General features: G+C 36.5%; 1 protein-coding gene across 6 annotated transcripts in view; it reads left to right on the top strand.

Annotated features, from left to right (window-relative positions):
• EPRS1 (glutamyl-prolyl-tRNA synthetase 1) overlaps nt 1–21,848 on the top strand; it is a 39,180-nt gene extending 17,332 nt beyond the window's left edge. For 2 of the 6 annotated variants that reach the window (XM_057398749.1, XM_057398748.1), the window contains 22 exons: nt 461–571; nt 2,083–2,219; nt 2,948–3,155; nt 3,600–3,712; nt 4,885–5,002; nt 5,129–5,500; nt 6,375–6,605; nt 7,280–7,528; nt 8,306–8,536; nt 8,972–9,237; nt 10,562–10,613; nt 11,470–11,679; nt 11,816–11,888; nt 12,667–12,746; nt 13,034–13,135; nt 13,753–13,908; nt 14,025–14,222; nt 14,576–14,749; nt 16,776–16,936; nt 17,905–17,983; nt 21,141–21,205; nt 21,467–21,848. In XM_057398749.1, coding sequence (XP_057254732.1) covers nt 461–571; nt 2,083–2,219; nt 2,948–3,155; nt 3,600–3,712; nt 4,885–5,002; nt 5,129–5,500; nt 6,375–6,605; nt 7,280–7,528; nt 8,306–8,536; nt 8,972–9,237; nt 10,562–10,613; nt 11,470–11,679; nt 11,816–11,888; nt 12,667–12,746; nt 13,034–13,135; nt 13,753–13,908; nt 14,025–14,222; nt 14,576–14,749; nt 16,776–16,936; nt 17,905–17,983; nt 21,141–21,205; nt 21,467–21,617 — 3,537 coding nt within the window. In that variant the 3' untranslated portion in view covers nt 21,618–21,848. The remainder of the gene's footprint in view (nt 1–460; nt 572–2,082; nt 2,220–2,947; nt 3,156–3,599; nt 3,713–4,884; nt 5,003–5,128; nt 5,501–6,374; nt 6,606–7,279; nt 7,529–8,305; nt 8,537–8,971; nt 9,238–10,561; nt 10,614–11,469; nt 11,680–11,815; nt 11,889–12,666; nt 12,747–13,033; nt 13,136–13,752; nt 13,909–14,024; nt 14,223–14,575; nt 14,750–16,775; nt 16,937–17,904; nt 17,984–21,140; nt 21,206–21,466) is intronic. The other 4 variants (XM_057398752.1, XM_057398751.1, XM_057398754.1 and 1 more) reach the window with 2 other exon arrangements.
• Nucleotides 21,849–22,667: the final 819 nt, after the last annotated feature.

Here is a 22,667-nt window from a genome sequence, read left to right as displayed (position 1 = left end):
TTCTGCTGGAGTATTGACCTGAAAAATGAGTATGGGATCAGGTCCTGTCCTTCAAAAAAAAAAGAACAAACTGCACTGATAAATATCACTTTAAATTCAGCTATCTAGAGAGAAAGAATAGCCTATGTGCATAGTAGAACTATATCGAAGTACATTTTGCTGTCTTCCCTATGAGGCATTTGCTCATAAATTTGGTTACTTTTGGTGTCAGTAGTACCCAATCCTTAGTTTTTACTTGGAAGAATTTCAGTAAAGATGGGAAATTGTGAAGTATTACCACTGTTTTCTCACTTTTCTATACCTTAGGATTAAAGTGGCATTAAAGCAAACATTTAAAAAAAAATGCAGTAACATAAAGAATATCAGTTAATATTCCTTTTTAGTGGTGGTTGTTTTATGCAACATCTTACTTCTCTGTCAATGTCATTTATTCATGATCCACCTCATTTGTTTTCTGTAGGTTATAGACCCAGTAGCACCTCGGTACACTGCTTTACTGAAAGATGCAGTGGTCCCAGTAAATATTCCTGAAGCTCAAGAGGAGATGAAAGAAGTGGCTAAACATCCCAAGGTTCTTGCTTTACTCTTAATATTCTTGTATTGCAGATCAGTAAGGTTGAAAGTACATTGGTTTGGAGCAGTCAGCAAGGACAGTCCTGCTTTTAACTTGTTCAGGAAGCATGAGAGAAAACTGAGTTTTTTTTTTTCCCCACAGAATTGTCAAAAACTGGGCAACTACCAGACATGTTTATTCTGTTAAGAGGATATAGGAAACTGCTTTTGTAAATATGTCGAATGCATTGAAAGTCCTCAGAAGAGGCAAGGTGTTACAAGCATGTTTTTATTGTCGTTTGATACTAACTTTCATAGAGAAATTTAAATAGAAAACTTTATTCAAGCTTCGCGAGTATAATACAGTAGCTGCTGCCTATCCATAAGTGTGAGGAATGAAGGATATATTTTTAAACTAGTTTATAAAATTAGACTTATGTAGAGAAGTGATATAGTAACCTCTTAATTCTACCAATCTCTGTTTTTTTAGGGTAGCAAATAGTTACTATCAAAGGTCAAGAACTTGTTAATTTGATACTCTTAGTATCCACAAAACAGAATAATATCTTTTAAGAATAGGACTGTATTACTGGTACAATTATTTTTTTTTTGGCACTACAGTTAGGAAGATGGTTTCCTTTGAGCCTGGCATCTCAAATTGCACTCTAAGCTTCATGAAAGTAGCCCTTAGATTATCACACTTATGCTGACAAACAAGAGAATATTTTTGAAGTCTTGCTTCATTTATTTGTTTTCATTTTTGGTGCTCTGATGTTATTATAGCCATCTCTTGTAACTAAGAGGTAGACATTCAGTTTCCCAGCTCCCCCTGGCAGATAAACAGGGAAATCAGTTTTGAGCAGATGCCAAGTGAGAATTTTTGCTGTTTAAGAGTCGAAAAATTTGAAGTTTGGTCAGTGCAAGCCAGCATAGTAAAACTTTCACATTAAAAATGCTGCCTCCAGTATATAGTAAGTACTGATCAGAACAAACAAATTTCAGTTCAGAAAAAGTCTGAACTCCCAGCTGTCTGTCTTTTATCTCCACTGTTGTGATGCTTTAAAGTTCAGTATTTTTAGTATTTCCAGTTTCTATCATTAAAAATCTATGCAGCTGAGAGAAGCTCCATATCTATTTCCATATTAACTATATAAAAGGCAAAAATGAGAGTTATAATGTTGTTTTTGAAGGGAATTTGCATAGCAAAATGGAAACTTGAAGAAAAACTCGGCTTTTACCTTTATGATCTTAAAGATGTATGGACTTTGAGGAAATGGGATATGGTATCAATTGCTTTGGAGCTAGTATTTCATAGAAGATAGGATTTTTTGAGCATACTGTTAAAGGAATGCATGCAGCACTTGTAAATGAGAAGCCTGAGAGTAGTGAAAGAATACTGTAGCTTTGAATGACTTTATTGTCCATCTTCTGTCTTCATCTGTCTTGTCATGCAGTGTTTTGGCACTGCATTAACTTTAGTCAGCTTAATAACAACAATCTCTCCTTTGAAATCAAAATCACTGTTCACAGAATGACGCTGTTGGGTTGAAACCTGTGTGGTATGGCTCCAGAGTCCTCATCGAGGGTGCAGATGCAGAGACCTTGACAGAGGGAGAGGTGGTTACATTCATAAATTGGGGCAATATTACCATCACCAAATTAAACAGGTAACCTCTTTACTGGAAGATGAAATTCAGTTTTTGCTTCTCAGCTTTTTGTTGATTTTTCTTTTACTAGGTAGCTTCTAACAGTAAAATATTAATGGTTGTCCATATATATCCATTCTGTGATTCTTTTTATTGATATGTACTTTGAAATAGACTACAAAACTCAATTTTAGCTTCGAGCGTATTTTACTGTAGATTCAGGTCCGAAATCAACAGTCAGTCCTGATGCTGCATGTCCTTCTCATCCAGTGTTCTCCATGTTTCAGCAGCAATATTTCCACTGTGAAACAACTTTTTTAGAACAAAAAACACCTGGAATTTTAACAACTTTCACCCTGTAAGAAGTACTGCCGTTGCATGATAAAAAAAACTAAATCTATCACAGTTTCGGTTGCAGAACTGTTAAGGTGAGGAAGGAGACCATTAATATCATCATAGTAACTTTGAAGTGGTTGGGTTGAGTCAGTGGCAGAATGAGGTGAGCTGGGGCAGAGAACATAAATAGGTAGAGATTTTTTTTTTCCTGTATTCTTTAATGCCTCTTGATATTAATGAATTAAAATTAAAGGGGAACTTCAACAGCAGTGAATACACTCTTCCATTACCAGTATCTCCCACACTTCAAAAATGAACTCTGAACACCTGTTTTTCAGTGAGTTGGTGGTCTGTAGTATCAAATGAGAACTAATCATTTCGGCTTTACTGTTACCATCTCTGTTTTCCTGTAGAAATTCAAATGGAAAAATTGTGTCCATCAATGCCAAGTTGAACTTGGAAAATAAGGACTTCAAAAAAACAACTAAGATCACTTGGTTAGCAGAAACTCCATGTGCACCACTTGTCCCAACTGTCTGTGTTAATTATGAGCATCTAATCACTAAGCCAGTTCTAGGTAAAGATGAAGATTTCAAGCAATACATCAACCGAAATAGCAAGGTAAGTTATCTTTTATCCCCTTTATTCCACAGAGCTTAATGTTCACGAGGTTTTTTTGGCATCACTGTGTCGCTTTTAAATTTAATGGCTCTTTTTTAAATTTAATTTCTCTAATAAGAAAATTGTGTGCTGGTATGTCTAGTTTCCATGTTTCCATTTACCCTCTCGTAAGTTCAGAATCAAAACTTGACTTGTTTTTTCTCAGGTTTATCTGGCTTTTAGACCAGGGACCAAGAGTTTGTGTTTTTTGTCTTGATACATTCTTATGATATAGCATCTTCTTGTTACTACTTGTTCTGCTGCCCTGGAATTAACTAATATTTCAACTCTTCAAAAAAACAGAAAACTGTCAGTATCCTTCTGCAGCTGTACTGTATTTCTTGTTATTTCTTGCCGTTTCTTGTGCTGTGTTACATTTGGATCGATTTCTTTTAACACTGACAGCAAGAAGAACTGATGTTAGGTGATCCATGCCTTAGGGAGTTAAAAAAAGGGGACATCATACAACTTCAGAGGAGGGGATTCTTTATTTGTGATCAGCCCTATGAGCCAGTGAGGTAAGCTACCTAAGAGTGTCCTATGGAGACTTCACAAAATTTGCTTTAGCTTGTTGTGTTATAATGCTTCCACACATGCATTGGCAAGGCTAATCATAGAATCATTAGGGTTGGAAAGGACCTTAAGATCATCAAGTTCCAACCCCCCTGCCGTGGGCAGGGACACCTCATGCTAAACCATATCACCCAAGGCTTTGTCCAACCTGGTCTTGAAAACTGCCAGGGATGGAGCATTCACAACCTCACAGTATCACAGTATGCTAGAGATTGGAAGGGACCTCGAAAGATCATCTAGTCCAATCCCCCTGCCGGAGCAGGAACACCTAGATAATGTTACACAGGAATGTGTCCAGGCGGGTTTTGAATGTCTCCAGGGAAGGAGACTCCACAACCTCCCTGGGCAGCCTGTTCCAGTGTTCCGTCACCCTCACTGAGAAGAAGTTTCTTCTCAAGTTTAAGTGGAACCTCTTGTGTTCCAGTTTGTACCCATTACCCCTTGGCCTATCCTGGGCAACCTATTCATTGCCTCGCCACCCTAACAGGAAAGAATTTCCTCCTTATATCCAATCTAAACTTCCCCTGTTTAAGTTTTAACCCATTACCCGTTGTCCTGTCGCTACAGTCCGTAAGGAAGAGTCCCTCCCCAGCATCCCTATAGGCCCCCTTTACCATGACCTTTTCCCCTTTACTATGACCTTTCTATGGTATACTTCGATGGCCAGGTGTGGCTTTTAGCTTGTACGTTCCTACATCTTCAAACTGTCTAAGCCAAGTTCATGGCACTTTTGGTACACCCAGCTAACTTGGACTTGGTTAAAAAGATCATGGTTTACTTGTGATTCTAAGTATATAAATTAAGAAACAGTGTTACAGAGTAAAACAGACATTTGCCCAGTTGGAGCCTGCACAAGCTATTTAATTGTAACAGTTCTTTAGCAAGTACCAAACATTTAATTACATTGCATTTCAACATAATATTGTACTATAAAGAAAACTTGAAATAACAGGAGTCAGTGCAGAACCCCAGTGATGTAAATTTGGGTAACTACCGTTCTGTACAAAGATACATGTGCGACCATCTTGTAGGAAGAGTAGAACGTTTATTTCAGTAAACATTTCATATGTATCTTATATTTCCTTTATTATTGTATTTTCTATAAATCCTTTCATAGTCCTTACAGCTGTAAAGATGCCCCGTGCATTTTGATTTACATCCCTGATGGACACACTAAGGAAATGCCAACATCTGGGTCTAAAGAGAAGACCAAAGCTGAAACTGCAAAGAAAGAGGTAAGCTTGTGTTTTACAAAAGTGCTATAAAATGTATTATCCACATCTATTACTGTACAAGACTACCATGTTAAATACTTAAATACTTGGCTTTTTTCTGGTTTTTTTTTTGTTTTTTTTTTTTAGGCTAGTTCAGCTGCAAAAAGAAAATCTGCTCCACCTGGTGGTGGTACCTCTGCTCCAACCTGTACTGTGTCTGAAGGTCACCTGGCCATTTATAACAGGGTGTCTGCCCAGGGTGATGTAGTTCGTGACTTGAAAGCTAAGAAGGCAGCAAAGGAAGATATTGATAAAGCTGTGAAACAGTTGCTGGCCTTGAAAGCAGAATACAAAGAGAAGACAGGACAGGAGTATAAGCCTGGAAATCCTCCAGTATCTGTAACTGAACAATCTTCAAAGCTTGAGAGCTCTGGTACCATGGATAGTAAAGCTCTGTATGATAAAGTAGCAGAGCAAGGAGAAGTGGTCCGAAAACTGAAAGCTGAGAAAGCACCTAAGGTGACTGATTAAACTAATACTTCTTTTGTTTGGGTTTGCATAGCCCATTATTCTCTGTCTGTGGAGGTGAATGGGTGCTTATGGATCCGTGCTTTCATAGTGGTCATCATGACTGGGCTCTGTTCTGTCTAGTATTTTCCAATACCTGTCTTTTAGCTAGATATGAATGACAAACTTTGGGTTAATGGTCATAAACATGCAGGTAAATTCCTATTTTTCTTAGACTGCTGTTCATCCCACACCATGAGTGGATTAAGTATCCAAATCTGGTCCTTGGGGTTAAAATAGCCTATAGTATTTTATTTATTTGTTTATTTAACACAGTATGGTCAAGTTATGTTACTTTGAGATTGACTTGTTGCTATTTAGACCTTAAAGCCAAACCAAACAAACTCCCAAAATCAGAAAGGAAAAACAAAAGTAAAGGTCCAAATCTTGTAGATATTTTTGAGAGATCTTCGTGTCTGGAATGGAGCATAGAAAACTTAGCTACTAGTAGCTGCGTTCTTTCCATTCTTTCTAATGCAGAGGAAGAAAAGATGGGAAGTGACATACTTTGTGTGGTGATTAAATACTGTTCATAGAAGTGTCTTGGCAACACCATCAAATCTAAATGGGAAGATCTAAACTAATTTATTGTTATAATTCTACTTAGGACTGTTAGGGTTGTATATCCCTTAAAAGGAGCTACTTTGTTAAAGTAGGAAACTGGCAGAGAAAACTTCACTGAACAGCTCTGCTATTTAGTTAAGAAAATGAAATAGGTGTGCATAAACTGCAGGTCTTTTCATGTAAGCATTTAATGTGCACTTCAGAGTCCCCTGTCTCTAAGTCTTTGTTCCTCCCTCTTTCTGCTCTTTCCTTTGTCTTTCAGGGCGAGATAGGTGCTGCTGTGGAAGTCCTTTTATCCCTAAAGGCAGAATATAAACAACAGACAGGCCAGGAGTATAAACCTGGAAGCCCACCTGTGGTCTTTGTCCCCCCTCAGTCTTCTTCTGTTTCTACTCTTCTATCCCCATGTCCAGTAGACAGCAAATCTCTATACAACAAAGTAGCTGAACAAGGCGACATGGTCCGCAAGCTGAAATCGGAGAAAGCTTCAAAGGTGTATTAGCAATGAATACTTCTAGGTGGAACAGTATTTTCAGTTTAAATTAAAACCTGATCGCAGGTTTTGAGAAATTCAACAAACAAAATATAAGCAAGTACTTTCAAATTCCATGAAGTGCTTTTGCAAATTCTCTTCAGCTGATGATATGGCTGACTTTGTGAGTTCTGGGATAGTGCATGGAGAACCTGGGAAATAAATTTTTTTTTAGTTATGCAAGATAAGTGAAGCAGGATATAATCAGTAACTTGAAAAAACGGCTGTAACTTGAAAGCTAGAATGGTAATAATAAATGCAATAGTAATTTAATAGCAGCTAGAGAACAATTCTTTATTTAGAGTCTGAGTATTTGCTGCCATTCTCTGGTGTACAAAGTCATAGACTGCTATTAACAGGAGGGAACTAATCCATCTAAATGGGAAGCTTTCATGGTATGGAAATCAGCCCCTCATGTACTGCATGATTAGCTCCTTTTTTGTGCAGCTTATAGGTATTCTGTTTTACCACTGAACTCGGTAATGACAACTTGTTAGTATAAGTTAGCTCCAGAAGTTTTATTACATCAGCTGTGTTAGTGCCATTCTAGTAAAGGTTACATTGGTTTATCTGTTGTGTTTTATCTGTTACTTCTATCTGTATCTGCAACTGCTGTTTTTCCTTTCTTGCTTCAGGAACAAATAGATGAGGCTGTGAAAATTCTTTTAAATCTAAAAGCAGAATATAAACAAAAGACAGGTCAAGAGTACAAGCCTGGAAATCCACCTTCAGCTCCTCCTTGCGTACCTTCTAATACGTTTCCATCTTCTGTGTGCTGCAATAACTCGGAATCCTGTAGTTTAGTGGATGGCAAAGCACTTTATGATAATGTAGCTGAACAAGGAGAAGTGGTACGCAAACTCAAAGCAGAGAAAGCTTCCAAGGTATAATAGTAAATAGAGAGTAAGCAGTTGTAATTCTTACCACATTTTGCCACTGGGGGGAAATATTTCACCAAGTAATGATCAAACTCCCTTATGTCTGGGTTCTAGCTTAGACATCAAACTTGCATGACAATGCCTCACAAGGCTACTCAGGGGCTGGATACTTTCTTTTCTTTGAGATGTAAATTCTATGTTCAACTAGTTGTAGAAAGTCAGACTTCTCACATCTAGATGAATAGGCACAAGCATGACAGATGTCAGTCCTGCAGCAGATTTAATGCATTTTACTTTTTCTTGGTCTATTTGGGACAAGATAAAAGTATCTAGTCTGCTGCAGCAGCAGCAAGACTTTCTAAAACTTGACAAATTCAGTGATAGACATGGAAAAGAACACAAGAGAAACCCATAAGTTATCAGGAACTGCTGTTTTTTTCCTGCCTATATTTCTATCTTGCAGAATTGATTTTATTGTTGGCTTTGTTTTTTTTAGATTTTTCCTGTTTGGTTGTTGGTTTTTTTTTTTAAAGGTCTTTCCTAAAACAGCTTATTTTATAGATTATGCTGCAGTTATTAACAGGTTGTAGCTGATGAGGCTAGGGGAATATTCTGTTACAGTATGACAGCTCTCAAACATACTCCTGTTGCTTGGGGAAGTGCTTGTACTTGAATTCTCCCCCAGTCATAAAGCACTGTTTATCGCTAGATGGAAATGAGTGCTTCTTTTGAGCTCTCTCTTTAATTCTCACCAGTACATCTTGCTATTTGTTTTCCATACAGGATGAAATAGATGAAGCAGTAAAACTCCTTCTTTCTCTAAAAGCTGACTATAAGGAAAAGACTGGTCATGACTACAAGCCAGGACATCCACCAGTAGCTAAGGGTGCTTTGCCTCCATCATTAAACCCAGTACCCAGTGGTCCAGACACACCTGAAGCTAAAGCCATGTTTAACAAAGTAGCTCTTCAAGGAGATGAAGTTAGGAAATTGAAAGCAGAAAAAGCAGAAAAGGTAAAAACATACTGTAATATAAAAATGTAATGTATGTATTCAAATCAAAATTCTATTATTAAATTCAGTGTGATTATGGGAATCATAAATCAGAGAATGGTTTAGGTTGGAAAGCACCTTAAGATCATCTGGTTCCAACCTCCCTGCCATGGGCAGGGTCACCTCCCACTAGACTCAGTTAATTAGAAATGTATGTTTAGGATAAGAGGCATTTTAATTCTGAGATGTGAAATGTACTTTTAAAATTATTCCTGTCAAATATGGTCCTTAAAATGTTAATACATATAACTATTGGATTTGGCGGATTTTTTGCCCCAGTACTGAGTGGATGTCTGCAATGCCATACATAGATGCAGATTTATTTTTTTTTTATAGAGCCATGTATTTCTGTGATTTCTGTATACATTTCTATATTTTTTTTGTTTGTTTTTAAAGGATAAGATTGATGCAGCTGTTAAGGAACTTCTTCAATTGAAGACCCAGTATAAGTCTATTGCAGGAGTTGACTATAAACCAGTTACTGCTAGTGGCGCTGATGACAAAGACAAGAAGAAGAAAGAGAAAGAGAACAAGTCTGAAAAGCAGAGTAAACAACAGAAGCAAAGTGATGGCCCAAAAAAAGAAGCTTTGCAGGGACAGAGTGGTAATGAGTTCTCCTCAAGTGGATCAGGAGAGGGTCAAGGCCCTAAGAAACAAACCAGGTAAAGATGCAGTCTTTAATCTGCTTGCTAGGAACCTCAGCTGTTTACCTCTACTCAGATTCAGAGTTTTACAGGTTTCTTATTGTATTTGAAAACATGGACATTTGCAAAATAAATCATTTTGTATTTAGGATCAAGCCGAAAGCAAGTTACCAAAGTTCATTTAGTGTCAGTTGTACCTCAGCCTCATACTGAGGAAAATTCTACCTAGCCTGTAGAAAGCACAAAGCAGTGTGCACACTCTGTTACTGTGGGTACTGTCATTGAGAACTTACTTCTTTATTTTTATTTTTTTTTTTGCAAATATGCTGCTTTATCTTGCTTAGTATAAACCTCAGAGTGGGGGGAAAAAAACCCTTATGCTTATTTCGTTGTACCAGAGTTTCCAAAATATTTACTGTGAGTACTATAACAAGTATGAAACCCAAGCCAGAGCAACACTGCTGCTCCTGGGGGAACTCTCAAGTGATGATTGCTGTGCATCACCTCTCCTGCTCCAACCGTGAAATTTAGAAGCCTTTTCACAACATATATTATGCAGTGCTATTTATTTTCTGTTTCAGGTACATAAATCACATGATAAGAGACAGAGATGTGGTTATTTTATATAGGAACTATGCCAGAAAAATATATTTTTCACCCTTAAAACTTCTCAGTTTGTAGAGATATTTCTGTCTACTGTCATTTGAGTCTAGTGATTTTAGTCTTCTCAGAATCTTTTATTGGTTGTCTTTATTTTGATGATAGGGTCAGTTTTCTATTGAACGCTGTGACTGACATTCACACGAATGGTGAATTCAAGTTGCATATGTTTCCTGAAATTGTAGGCACCAGCTAGGTAAGAAACTAACCAGATTTGTTTAATAAAAAGTAAACCAGCTTACACACAGGTCTGGTTAATCTAAGGTTCTTACTTGAGGTGCTTAGGGCTTTTTTAATGCATTGTTATGAGGTTCCTTGATGCAACCATGGTGGTAGTTAGAAAGGTTCAAACAATAGAGAATAAACAACTGTTTTTGTTAAATACTTGTGTTATCCCAGGTGAGGGAATACTAGCAATTCCTACTAGCCAATTGTAATGGGTTCAGCTCTAAACAGTTATTTTTCCTCCTTCTTAGTAGCTGGTGCAGTGCTGTGTTTCTGAACTGCTAGAAAACAAATTGGGAAAAGTTAGCTTTATGAAGTAAAATTAAAAGATTCTGTTCTGTACCCCCTTTTTCTATGTCAAGTGTCCTTCCCTCCCCCAAAAAAAGGTTAGGATAAATTTTAATGTTGAATGTTAAATGCTATACAGTTCAAATCTGGTTCTTTCCTAATACCCTAGGCTGGGTCTAGAAGCTAAAAAAGAAGAAAATCTTGCAGAATGGTTCTCTCAGGTAAGTGCACATCAGTTTGGATTAAATAATTATTTAATTCTTATAAATCAAGATCTGTTTTGGATTTGTATCTTATATTTCTGTTTTGTCTTATATTATAAATCCAAAGCCAAGTACCTGCTCTTTTCTATTTCTTACATTGCTATCATAGTCTTTAATAGAAGTGCCTGGATTGAAGTGCTGAATAAATTTAGGAAGCTATAAAAAGGGAAAGCATCAACCATACCCCCACCTACTTTATATATATATATATATAATGTTTTTTGTAATTTGTATATGAATTCCTCTTTCATTAAGAGTACAAAATGTCAGTGAAGTGATAGGAATTTCACAGACTTGGGAGTTTTATTTCACCTCAACATGACGTATAACAAAAGTTAGTATCTGTTTATAGTGAATGAGTTTGCTGGTTCGTGAGATTCAAAACAACCAGAGTAGATGTGATTAGTTTAGATTAGCTACTTACGAAAGATTGTAAATAGGTATCAGTGGTGTGCATTGCCTCTCACTCGTATAAGTTTTGCCTATATTCCAAGGGAAAAAAATATTCTTTTCCGACATGAGCTGGAGATTTCTTACAGAAGTGCAGTTTGTTGGTTCCAGAAATTAGCTACTGTCTCTTGGATTAGTGAAATTCATTTTTAGTTAAGTGTTACATTATTCAGTTCTATTACTAAACATAATGTTCCTGCTTAACTTTCTCTACTTATAGGTAACAAAAGTGATCTCAAAACATACCTTTGCTAATTTTTTAGCTTTTGTAGAAAAGTAGACTTTTTTGAATTGCATGCAACACACAAATTACTGAATGTTCTTTGTGTATGAAATAGAAGCTTAAATATCTATCTTTTGAAAGGTGATCACAAAAGCAGAGATGATTGAATACTATGATGTGAGTGGCTGTTACGTTCTTCGTCCTTGGGCTTATGCTATTTGGGAAGCTATCAAGAACTTCTTCGATGCAGAGATCAAGAAACTTGGAGTGGAAAACTGTTACTTCCCCATGTTTGTGTCCCAGGCTGCCCTAGAGAAAGAGAAGACTCATATTGCTGACTTTGCTCCTGAGGTACACTCAAAAAGTTTGTTTTAATATGAGTACAGGAGAACCCAACCACTTAGTCTGCAGTTGAGTATGAAAGTGAGGTTTTTGTAAACTTGTTTTGTTTTGACTCCCCCCCCCCCTTTTTTTTGTCTTCTTTTAGGTTGCTTGGGTCACAAGATCAGGGAAAACAGATCTGGCTGAACCCATTGCTGTACGGCCCACGAGTGAAACAGGTAGATTTTTTTCATGCAGTTTGGCTGCAAAGGAGACAGTTGCAAGTATGGTGTAGCTGATAGACAAGCTTGTGAAAAGTGGAAACCCATTTGTTAGGGTGTTTTCTATAACTCCTTACCAAAATATCCTAATTTTGCTGTTGCTTACAGGAAGTGTCAAAACACTGTATGTTCCCTTAATTGGAGTTTCCTAGGAAATGTACACTCTAGGAATTTTTATATATCCTGAAGACTGACTTGCTTTGACTGAAAAACATGTTTTGGTTTGGTTTTTCTATACTGTTTATAAAATTTCTTCATCTTATTATTCACTTCAGTTTTCCAAGTACTTTGTCTATAGCTGTAAATTAGCTCTTACTAAAATTTCTTCTGAGTAATTTAAACATACATTTTAAGACCTAAGTCTGGATGCAGTTTTATTGAATCGGGTACACTATAGTGTCCTGAAGTCTTGAGGTTGGTGAATTTCTATTTGTGAACCTAACTGTATTTACATACCCTAAGCCAGAGGCTCAAACCTAGTGTCATTAGATGTTAAGCTTTGGATTGTACTTTGGCCAGCAGCAAGCAAGCTATTTTGCAGAGACACAGGATGAAGTGAAAGTACTCTTTTATGTGAAAATATTATGTGTTAAGACCAAACTGTTCTAAAGAAAATTTAAACATAAGAGCATATTTCTCACAGCAGAGAATGTTAAGCTTGTATGTAGCAAAAAGAAAAGGTTTGGCTTAAACTGGCTGTATTGTGCAGAGACCTAAAGCTGTTTTCTTTTTACAGTCATGTATCCTGCCTATGCAAAGTGGGTGCAGTCACACAGGGATCTTCCTATCAAGCTTAATCAGTGGTGTAATATTGTGGTATGTCTGTGCAGAATTTCTGACTAACACTTATATTCTAAGTGAAGTGTAGGACAGTTACTCTATGTGGATATGGCCTGATGATACTGAACACAGCACATATTCATGGCAGAAGTATGAATGTGGTTTGGGATTTGTTTTCTCACTGTTTTTAACAAAACATAATTTATCAATGTATTATATTAAGTAAAATCTGTGAATTTTCTAATACTTATGTGTTATTTTTACAATAACTTGACACTTTACTGGTAACCATGGTTTTCAGTCGTTTATTTCCCTCTTTCCAGCGCTGGGAATTCAAACATCCCCAACCTTTCCTTCGCACTCGTGAGTTCCTTTGGCAAGAGGGTCACACAGCATTTGCAACGTATGAAGAAGCAGCAGAGGAGGTAAAAAGCAAATGTAATAGTGCTTTTGCTTTCAGAAAGCTACCTTGCTCCATAGCAACACAACCAAATCAGAAATTGGTCTCCTTTTCTTTGTCATGAAAAATGCCAAGTGTACTGGAGCCTATTTTTTTTATTTCAGATTTAACTTATGTTGAAGGCTTTTCAAACAACATGGAGAGTTTGAAGAGTGTGTTACATAAAAAGAATGCTTTCCTTAAAAATTGTTTTCCGTAAAAATCTAAATAGTGCATTCATATATTAACAGCAAGAAATTTTAATGTTTCCTTTGCCCAAGGATAGATATTTCATTGAGTATCATAGCATATCTTTATTTACTTAGCAGATATTAAGACGTTTAAGGTGGAAACCAGAAGTCAATGTAACAAATGGACTGGCATTTCTGTAGTGACTCTTGTTTTCTGTCATGGTTGATAGTTGTTGCTATTTGATTTATGGAAAACAGCTGCAGTTTAAAGAAATTGAAAAAAATGCTTTTTTTTTTAATCATAATCTTGAAAAAAGTGTTACGTTTTTAAGATTTTAGACTGACATATAAAAATTTCATGATTTAGCAAATGCAAAATACTGAGTAGTTCAAGAGAGTATGTTCATCATAGGTGATGCAGATACTTGATCTGTATGCTCAAGTGTATGAAGATCTCCTAGCAATACCTGTTGTGAAAGGAAGGAAGACAGAGAAGGAGAAGTTTGCTGGTGGTGATTATACAACCACTGTGGAGGCATTTATATCTGCCAGTGGAAGAGCTATCCAGGTATCTACTAGAAGAATAATGTTTTTCAGTAAATAGAGTAAGATGAAAGCCTTAAACTGATGCTTGATAAACTTAACATTCCATTAAGTACAGTTTTCTGTGTGCAACTATTTCAGGGAGCAACATCACATCATCTAGGGCAGAATTTCTCAAAGATGTTTGAGATTGTATTTGAAGATCCCAAGAAACCGGGAGAAAAACAGTTTGCTTACCAGAATTCCTGGGGTCTTACAACCCGAACTATTGGTGTAATGACAATGATTCATGGAGATAACATGGGACTGGTGCTCCCACCTCGAGTAGCCTGTGTTCAGGTGTGTAAAAATGCTTTATCAGTTTGTTTCCTTTCCTGTCTTGGAATTCACAAGAATTTCGTATTGGGCTCCTGGAAGACTTAACGTAGCACAGGAGCTGTCCAATCATGGAGTGTCCTCTATAAAGTTAGCACAGATCATTAAGATACTTTTAGTGGTCAAGATCCCTTTAACAGTCCATTCATTTAAAATAATTGTATCTGGATCTGGATAAAAAGGGAAATGTATCCTTTACTTCTGACAGCTTGAAAGAGATTACTATTACGTGGATATAAGGCCACAATATTGATTTTTAAGTTCCTATAAGTAGTAGCTATTTAAGAACTTAAAGTACACGTTATATTATATTACAGGTTGTAATTATTCCCTGTGGTATCACAAATTCCCTTTCTGAAGAGGATAAAGAGGCTTTATTGAAGAAATGTAATGAATATCACAATAGGCTGCTTGGTATTAATATCCGTGTACGGGCTGATTTAAGAGACAACTATTCACCTGGTTGGAAGTTCAACCACTGGGAACTTAAGGTACATTTCTTTCCGGGTGTTTTGAAGCTTTTATGTGGGGGTATGTAGGAGGCCTTGTATTCTGAAGGCAAATATTTTCTCTAAATGAAGATGTGTTATCTGATATTTAATGATCACTTTCATTAATAAATGAAGAAAAGGTTTTCTAAGACTTGCTCAGTTTGCTGGGCTTCATGTGTCATTACAGATTTTTGAGTTTCCAGGTCTCTACTTTATATACCCAGAAAATTAATAGTACAAATTACTTGCATGTTTAAAAATTTGTACTAGCACTTAAGTGTCTCCAGAGTCACAACAGTGCCTTCTCTGCACAGAGTGAAACAGAAAAGATAAGCCTGTACAGCGTCAACAAAGAAAGGAGCAATTTGTTTTGTTTCACAATTGCCCTGTTCCCTTTACATAGTAGTTGAAAGGAACAGTTCTGCTTCATTAAATATGAAGCTTTTGTAAAACAAAAACGACAGAATGAGACTATGGTAATTAGAAATTGAATAATGTATTGAGTGATTTTATGGGATCGTGTTCTGAATTCAGTGTAAGATGGTAGAAGCTCCCCGAGTTGTTGAAAGTTCCCATTGTGTACAAGTTCTTTTCCCTTTGTGTAACCTTATTTATTTCTTTTATTGAGCTGTGATACCATGAATCCATGTTGGGAGATGTTTTTAAATAAAATCAGGTTTATCAATTGAGGCACAGTATGGGGCAAACTTGATGTTTTTTTATTCAGTCTACTAATGTGTCAAGCATAATGTGTAAACTGCATCTTCAGGCTAATGCAGGCAAAGTACACTCATTTCATTGAGTATTGATAAGGAATTTCACAGGGTAAAAAATACTAAGTAGTTCAAGGATGAACTGGAAAGTATCTTGCCTTAATGTACTTTTCAGCCTAGCAGATTTCTCATGTTAACCCCCAAAACAGCCAAATCATTAGTATCTCTTTTTTTATGATGTCTGGTAGTAGTTCCATTGCTCTCTCTTGGGAAGTCTTCCTATGTGCCCGTTAGGCATACTTTCACAAAAAATCAAGGAAAAACCAACAACAAAACCACTGCCAAATATGTTCACACTTACTCTCTTCATCTCCCATGAATGAATGTGTTCATCCTGGGACATATGCTAGCAGGATGTAGTGAAAATGTTAGGCTCAGTATACTCTTAAACTGACTAGTAAAATGGAAACTTTTTGTCTGATGGTATATAGGGCATGAGAAATTACATGGCTCTTATCAGTAAAGTTTATAAAGTGTAAAAGCTTTACATAGATAAAGCAATGATCTCTTTATAGTTAAATATTCAGTGCAATTAATGTTGATGTTAGGGATGTATTTAACGAACTTCTGTTATTTTCTGTTAATAGAGTTGAAAATGTTCTGTGAAAACAGAATTAAAAGGTATTATTGGAAGAACAAGAATAAACAGGGGAAGTTCAAATTGGATATAAGGAAGACTGGATATAAGGAAGAAATTCTTTACTGTTAGGGTGGTGAGGCACTGGAATGGGTTGCCCAGGAAAGTTGTGAATGCTCCATCCCTGGTGGTGTTTTCAAGGCCAGGTTGGACAGAGGTGTTCCTACCCATGGCAGGGGGGTTGGAACTAGATGATCTTAAGGTCCTTTGCAACCCTAACTATTCTGTGTTTCTATGAATATTAAAATTACTGTGGAAGTCTTAATCATTCAGACTTCAAAAGTCTAACTTGCACTATCTGGGATAATTGTCGTAGTGTAGTTTCAGTTCTGATTTAACTGTGTTAGTATTACTTGCATGTTGTCACAGGTGTAGTCTCCAAGCAAGTGGAGCAAGGTACAATGCACAAGTAAAGAATGTGTGTATGGGAAAGACAGAAATACGTAAAAGCAGTGGAATATATGTTAATTTATTTCAAAGAAACTTAAATGTATAAAGTGATTCCATATCAAGGCTGGGCATTAGGGTTAAGAAAAGAGAGAAAGAAAACGTCATCTCCTGAGAATTATAAGTGTTTGTCATTACTTTAATCATTTTTTTTTTTTTTTAAATGAAGGGCGTTCCAGTCAGGGTTGAAGTGGGACCACGAGACATGAAGAGTCAACAGTTTGTAGCTGTTAGAAGAGACACAGGACAGAAGCTGACCCTTTCTGAACATGAAGCAGAAGACAGACTGAAGCAGATCTTGGAGGACATCCATGTTAACCTTTTTAACAGGTAAACAGAAAGGTACAATAAATGGCTGTGCTAATCACAGCTGCACTTTACCTGTTGGAAGAATTTCTCACATTGTTGGTTCATCTGTGAAGAAAGACGGATTAGGTCCATCTTCCTGTTTGTGATACTAATTTTTCTGTCTCTGAAACTTGTTCGCACACAGTGTTAGAAGCTTTCTATTGTGCTTATCAAATAGAACGTTTAAGGTTGTGAACTGTTTTTACAAAATACTTCCGTGTATTCATGTGAAGTATTAATAAGCACACCATAAATAGTTCATGGATTAATAATGCACAGGATTCATTCCACAAAGATGCTTTTGGTAAGGAATTTTGAAAGATAGAAAGTTGTCCAAGAAACTGCAGTAGCTGAAGTTCAGAAGTGTACTTAAATCTGGATTTCATAGGATTGTTTCCTTATAAGCAATCAGATACTTTTGGAAATGTTATTTGCACTTATTGTGTATGCCAAAATCCTTTCGCTGTCTGTCACTGTAAATTGTTGCTCGTAGAAACACTGAGAAAGAACAGGGTAGTGATCCAGCACTATGGCAGAGGAGTTTTCCTCCTTTCTTCTGTGGTGATCAAAGCTGCTTACAAGCAGAGTATTTTTACCTAATTAAAAAGCATTTTGATACTGAGATGTAGATTTTTCTTTGTTAATTATCTTCTGTACTCATCTGTTTCTGTCTGCAGTTGGTCAGTGTTGAGCTGATATGCCCAACAGTGTGAATTAACATGGTAAAATGTGGAGCAACTTGGAGAACATTCCATAAGCAATTAATCAAAATTTTGTCTCTTTGAAGGCAGAAGCAGTAGAAAGACATAAACTGATTAGGAAAATTTGAATGAATGGATAGCTTCTCTTACAACTTTTTGTTTTCACTGACTGAGAACTTTGTTAGTTTGGCTACTGAGGTTACATGTGTAAATCTGCCCTGACCTATTTTTTTTCTTTCCTTTTCTTAGAGCTTCTGAGGACCTAAAAAGTCATATGGTGGTGGCCGATACTATTGAGGACTTTCAAAAAGAGCTTGATTCAGGAAAGGTAAGAAAATTTACTTCATTCTGTCTTGTAAATGTGTTCACATGTGTTCTGTTCGTTACAAATGATCAGGGGCTAGAAATTTCAAAACTTGCATATAAATGCTGTTGTGTTTTTCATGGAACTCTCCCTTCACAAGCAGATGAAGCTGCACAAAAACAGTTTTCCCAACATTTGTAGGATATGTTGCTGTTTTCTTTTGCTGAAGTACTGTATTTACTAAATGTGGTGTTTCCACCACCATTCAAAATATAGTCCTGTGCTGGAGGTGGCAGGGTATCTTGAAGTGACCTACAATGGCTGCAGTTTGATAAGTTGCATTTTTTATTAGAAGGTGCTTTTCAGAGAGATTAATGCAAATACTGTATTCAGATTAAGATAAACTTCCTGACATTATTCTAATGCAAGCAATGAAAAACACTTGTCAAATCTCATAATAGGTCCAGGTAAGAGTTTAAAGTACATGCAATTTACGTCAAAGAAGTTTTACCTTTATGACCGAAGTAGAAGCCATTGGGTTCACTGAGAATTACTGCCGAGTCAGAAACCTCCTTGGGTTGATAGTAAGAATACTGCATAATGTGGATGATTGAACCTTACTGTTCAAGAAAGCCGGTAGAGAATTGATCTTCTGCTTCTTTTTCAGAGATCCACTAACAGCAGTTCTTAACCCTGAAATTCTGTCACAAGCCTCAGCTTGTGAATTTTTTCATGTTTTGAGATTAATGTGTTCAAGTAGTAAGATCCCCAGGATCAGTCATTAAGGCTGCGTGTTTTATAAAGAGAGATCAGGGTTTATTTGTGTTAGATCTAATTAGATCCACTCTGAAAAATTAATAATTTCTGTTGGAAAATGCAAAAGTACTTTTGTTAACTGCAAAAATAGTTTTAAGTTACTCTTGGTTAGGCTTAACCTTCCATCACACTCCAATTCTTGCATTTCTATTGCGCTTCAATTTATAACAAGATTTAAATGAATAATTATGAACTTCAGAGGAGGGACTGTTTTAGCATGCTTATGAAGTTCTGGATATAGAGATCTCAGACATTCTGTGCATAGGTGCTACAATAGTAGCACCTTGCTTTCTGCTACAAAGCTAAACGCAAATGTGAAATATTCTCTTTCCAAACTGCTTTGGGCACTTCCTGCTTTCCTGCTGACTGCAAAAGTTATTTCCTTAGTGCAAGTGTTTCTAAAGTGTCTGATTCTGATGGTAGATTTAAAAAACCCAAATCTTTAGTCTTTGCTTAACACATAATCATGCTCTATATAGAAGTTCAACTAGTACTACAGCTCTTATGTACTGTGATTTCAAGATGTGCTAGCACGTATCTTTCACTTATGAATTAAACAAGCACTCTGAAACTATGATTGATTGTCTTTAAGGCAAAGAAACAATTGAAGATAAGCTCATAAATTTATAAGAGATGCAGTAAATTTTAATGTAATAATAAACTGAAATTAAGAGTCAAGCTCATTTCAAGAGTGGGAATGGAATGTGAAGCTGATCTGTATTTATTGCACATAAATTATTTCCTTTAACTTTGATGAAATAGTGTAGAATCTTCTTTCTTCTACTCCTACTGCAGCGGTTTCACATGATACCTCCTGCCTATGGAGAGAGCAAAATGCTTGGTCTTCAACATCCAACACTAACTGCTGTGTATGGCTAGATTCCAGAGAGGGCTGAGAGTATTAAAATGTTTATCATGTTTAGAACTCTAATATAATCTAGTTTATAATGTAGTTAAACTTGAAAACATGAACAAATATTTTTACATTCCAAGTTGGATACTTGCACCATTTTGGTACTTTGGTTATATGAGTTTATTACAATCAGTATATCTGAGCTGAGAAAAGTGACGTACGTAATTTTATGACTGTTTCACTGTCTACCTATATGTGTTGTATGGACAAAGTTTTACAGCATATACGTTCTGTAGTATCTTGAAATTATCCTGTTAGCACCGTCTACTGTTTAAGAGGGAATTTATAAAGCCAAAGTACTCCTGCTTAATTCCTGTCACTGTTTTCCCCTTTACCATAATTGCAGCATAGGCTATTAGCTCTTCCAGAATGTAGACTGCTTCTGTGTTCTTCTAAGTTGAGCTGAAACTCTTAAGAATAATTGCACAGGTATTTAAACAAAGTTTCACTTAACTAACAAAGGCTTAATGCAAGAACAGTATAGTAGAGTGGTAATAGTTCCCTTTTTTGGTTGCCAGTGAAGTCTAATAAAGGTGTGTTCTGGTTCAAGACAGAGAATTTTGAGAGCGTAAGTTTGGTTTTCGCCACAGAAGAGGAAACCTCAATCACAGTTTGGATTGAATTAAAATGACTGTGAAGATTGAATTTAGTGGCCTTTGTTGCCTTTAGATAACATTAAAGGAGTGGTCAAATATAGGTAGGGGGTGTCTTTTTAACAGTAAATCCACTTTTTAGTAACAAACAGAGTTCTCACTGTGAAAGTCCATTAAAAATAAAAAAAAAACCCACAACTCCAAATCAACAGTAAAATGGAATGCAAAACTTAGGAAAAGAGATTCGCTACAGTAGCTAAGAGTCGTACTGAGAAGAATATATGAAATTGTTTCAACTTTCTTATATTTCTTCAGTTAAGCTAACTGAAGGAAACGGCAGGATATTACACACCACTTCCCTCTGCCCCCAAGACAAATGTGCTACTGGGGATTCTGTTAAAATACATATGTCCTTGTCTTGTTCAGAAGATATGAAAAATCTTAGTCAGGGAGTCAAAATGGAAATTTCATTAGGAAAGCACTGTCGCACAATATGGAAGCAAGTATTTATTCTGCAGTTTGAAAGTATCAAACTTTTCCTGAAAAACGCAGTATTTTTCCACAGAAGGGAGATACATTTGGTTAAAAGAAAAAAAAAGAAATCAACACTCTGACTTGCTTTAAATGCTGCTTGGAGTGTGTTTAAGTTTTTCCATGCTGCACTATGGAGGGATGACTGTGCTTATCTATTTCTATGATGAGAAAGAGCTATTAAAAATTATTTGTAGCAACTGCAACTTTTCCCACTTATGCGTGTATACGAGATCTTAATGTTTAGGAATCTTCCAGAGACGAGAATGACTTTTCAGATGTATAACTGTTGGGTTTTGTGTCTTTCCGCTTCTCCTCCCTGCTTCAGATTGTACAAATCCCTTTTTGTGGAGAAATTGAGTGTGAGGATTGGATCAAGAAGACGACTGCCAGGTAATATATGACTGAAAAGGGGAGTATCAACCAAGATCAAACTAAATGTTGTGAATATAAAATGGGAATGTAAGATGCCTCTGGGTATGACACTGATGTACACTGCTCACCCTTGACTCTTGCTGTCCTGCATAATTCAATATATTTATTCCTTTAGTTCTAAAACTTTCAGACGAAGGTGCTTTTGAGATTTTATGTATAATACATTTATTGCACCTTTAGTTTTTAATCAGAGTATTTACGAGTATCTTTTTATTTCAGGGATCAAGATCTTGAGCCTGGTGCCCCCTCCATGGGAGCAAAAAGCCTCTGCATACCTTTCCAGCCAATCCGTGAACTACAGAGTGGGGCAAGATGTGTCTGCGGCAAAAACCCTGCCAAGTTTTACACCCTGTTTGGTCGTAGTTACTAAATTACTAGTGAAGGCACCTTCTCCTTTATCTGTGAATCCACCTTTTTTAAAGAATACTGAAATAGCCCCCGAACTTAATCAGTTTGGCGACTTTTTAAACAATTCAAAAAACAAAGCCATAAACCAGAACACCCTGTGTCCCTCCCCGACAGTTGTCAGTCTTAGGCTAGCAGTAATTCACAGACTTTTCTGTAAACATCTCTAATAATAAACATGTATTGTGAGCTGTAAGATGCTCTGGTTGTTTTTTCTGTTGCTCAGTGGGTTATCCTTTGCTCATGATAGGTATGCTTTGCTCATGACTTCTCTTTCCGTTTTTGTGCATGTATTTTGTTGTACATTGAGAAAATACCTGAAAGATTGGAGAGAGTATCGTAAGCAGTCTACAGTTTAGTGGCCAACATCAACTTTATGGATACAACATCTGCTTTTAATTCTGTCTTCAAACTTTTCAATTTTCAATACAGACTTGCTGCTAACTAGGCATGGTGAATGCTGCCCTTTATGAAAACTCCCTCAGGAGCCAGGTATTAAAAGGAGTATTTTCACCCTGTTGTAAAACAAGTTTGAAAAGCTACCTTAGATTAAATGCCACATTGTTAGCAAGATGCAGGTGAGTGCTGTTTCTTGCAGATCCTTTGCCAAATCCCTGTTTCTCTTATCTTATAAACTGGCATTTATAGCTGTCTCACAGTGATACTGCAGTAAGTAATGCAAAGGCAGTCTGAAGAGAGGTATTTTCATTGCTAAAGATTTTAGGCGCTGTAGTTAAATTTAGAGCATGTTTCATAAAACCCTTTTGCTTTTCCTGCACTTACTATGTGTTGCTTTAGCAGAGAAGGCTAGAGGTTGCATGGTTATGAAACTGTTTTTAAGAGAAAATTACATCTACTCTGAGCCTAGGATTGACTTTAGCAAAAAAGAGATAGACCTGGCACAAAATACATTTTGGATGATATGCTTAGTTTGTTACTTTTTTTACCTCCTCTAGGTTTGAAGGCTGTTTATGTAAATCGCTTTCCCCTCAAAAGAGTTGAGTGAAAACTTGGC

The sequence above is a fragment of the Pezoporus wallicus genome, unplaced genomic scaffold (assembly GCF_028554395.1).
Source record: "Pezoporus wallicus isolate ANWC-B61680 ecotype Strahan unplaced genomic scaffold, APGP_CSIRO_Pwel_v1 contig_5231, whole genome shotgun sequence".
In the NCBI taxonomy this organism is placed as follows: Eukaryota; Metazoa; Chordata; class Aves; order Psittaciformes; family Psittacidae; genus Pezoporus; species Pezoporus wallicus.
Note: the sequence above shows the minus strand (reverse complement) of the source record. Positions and strands in the feature narration are given on the sequence as shown.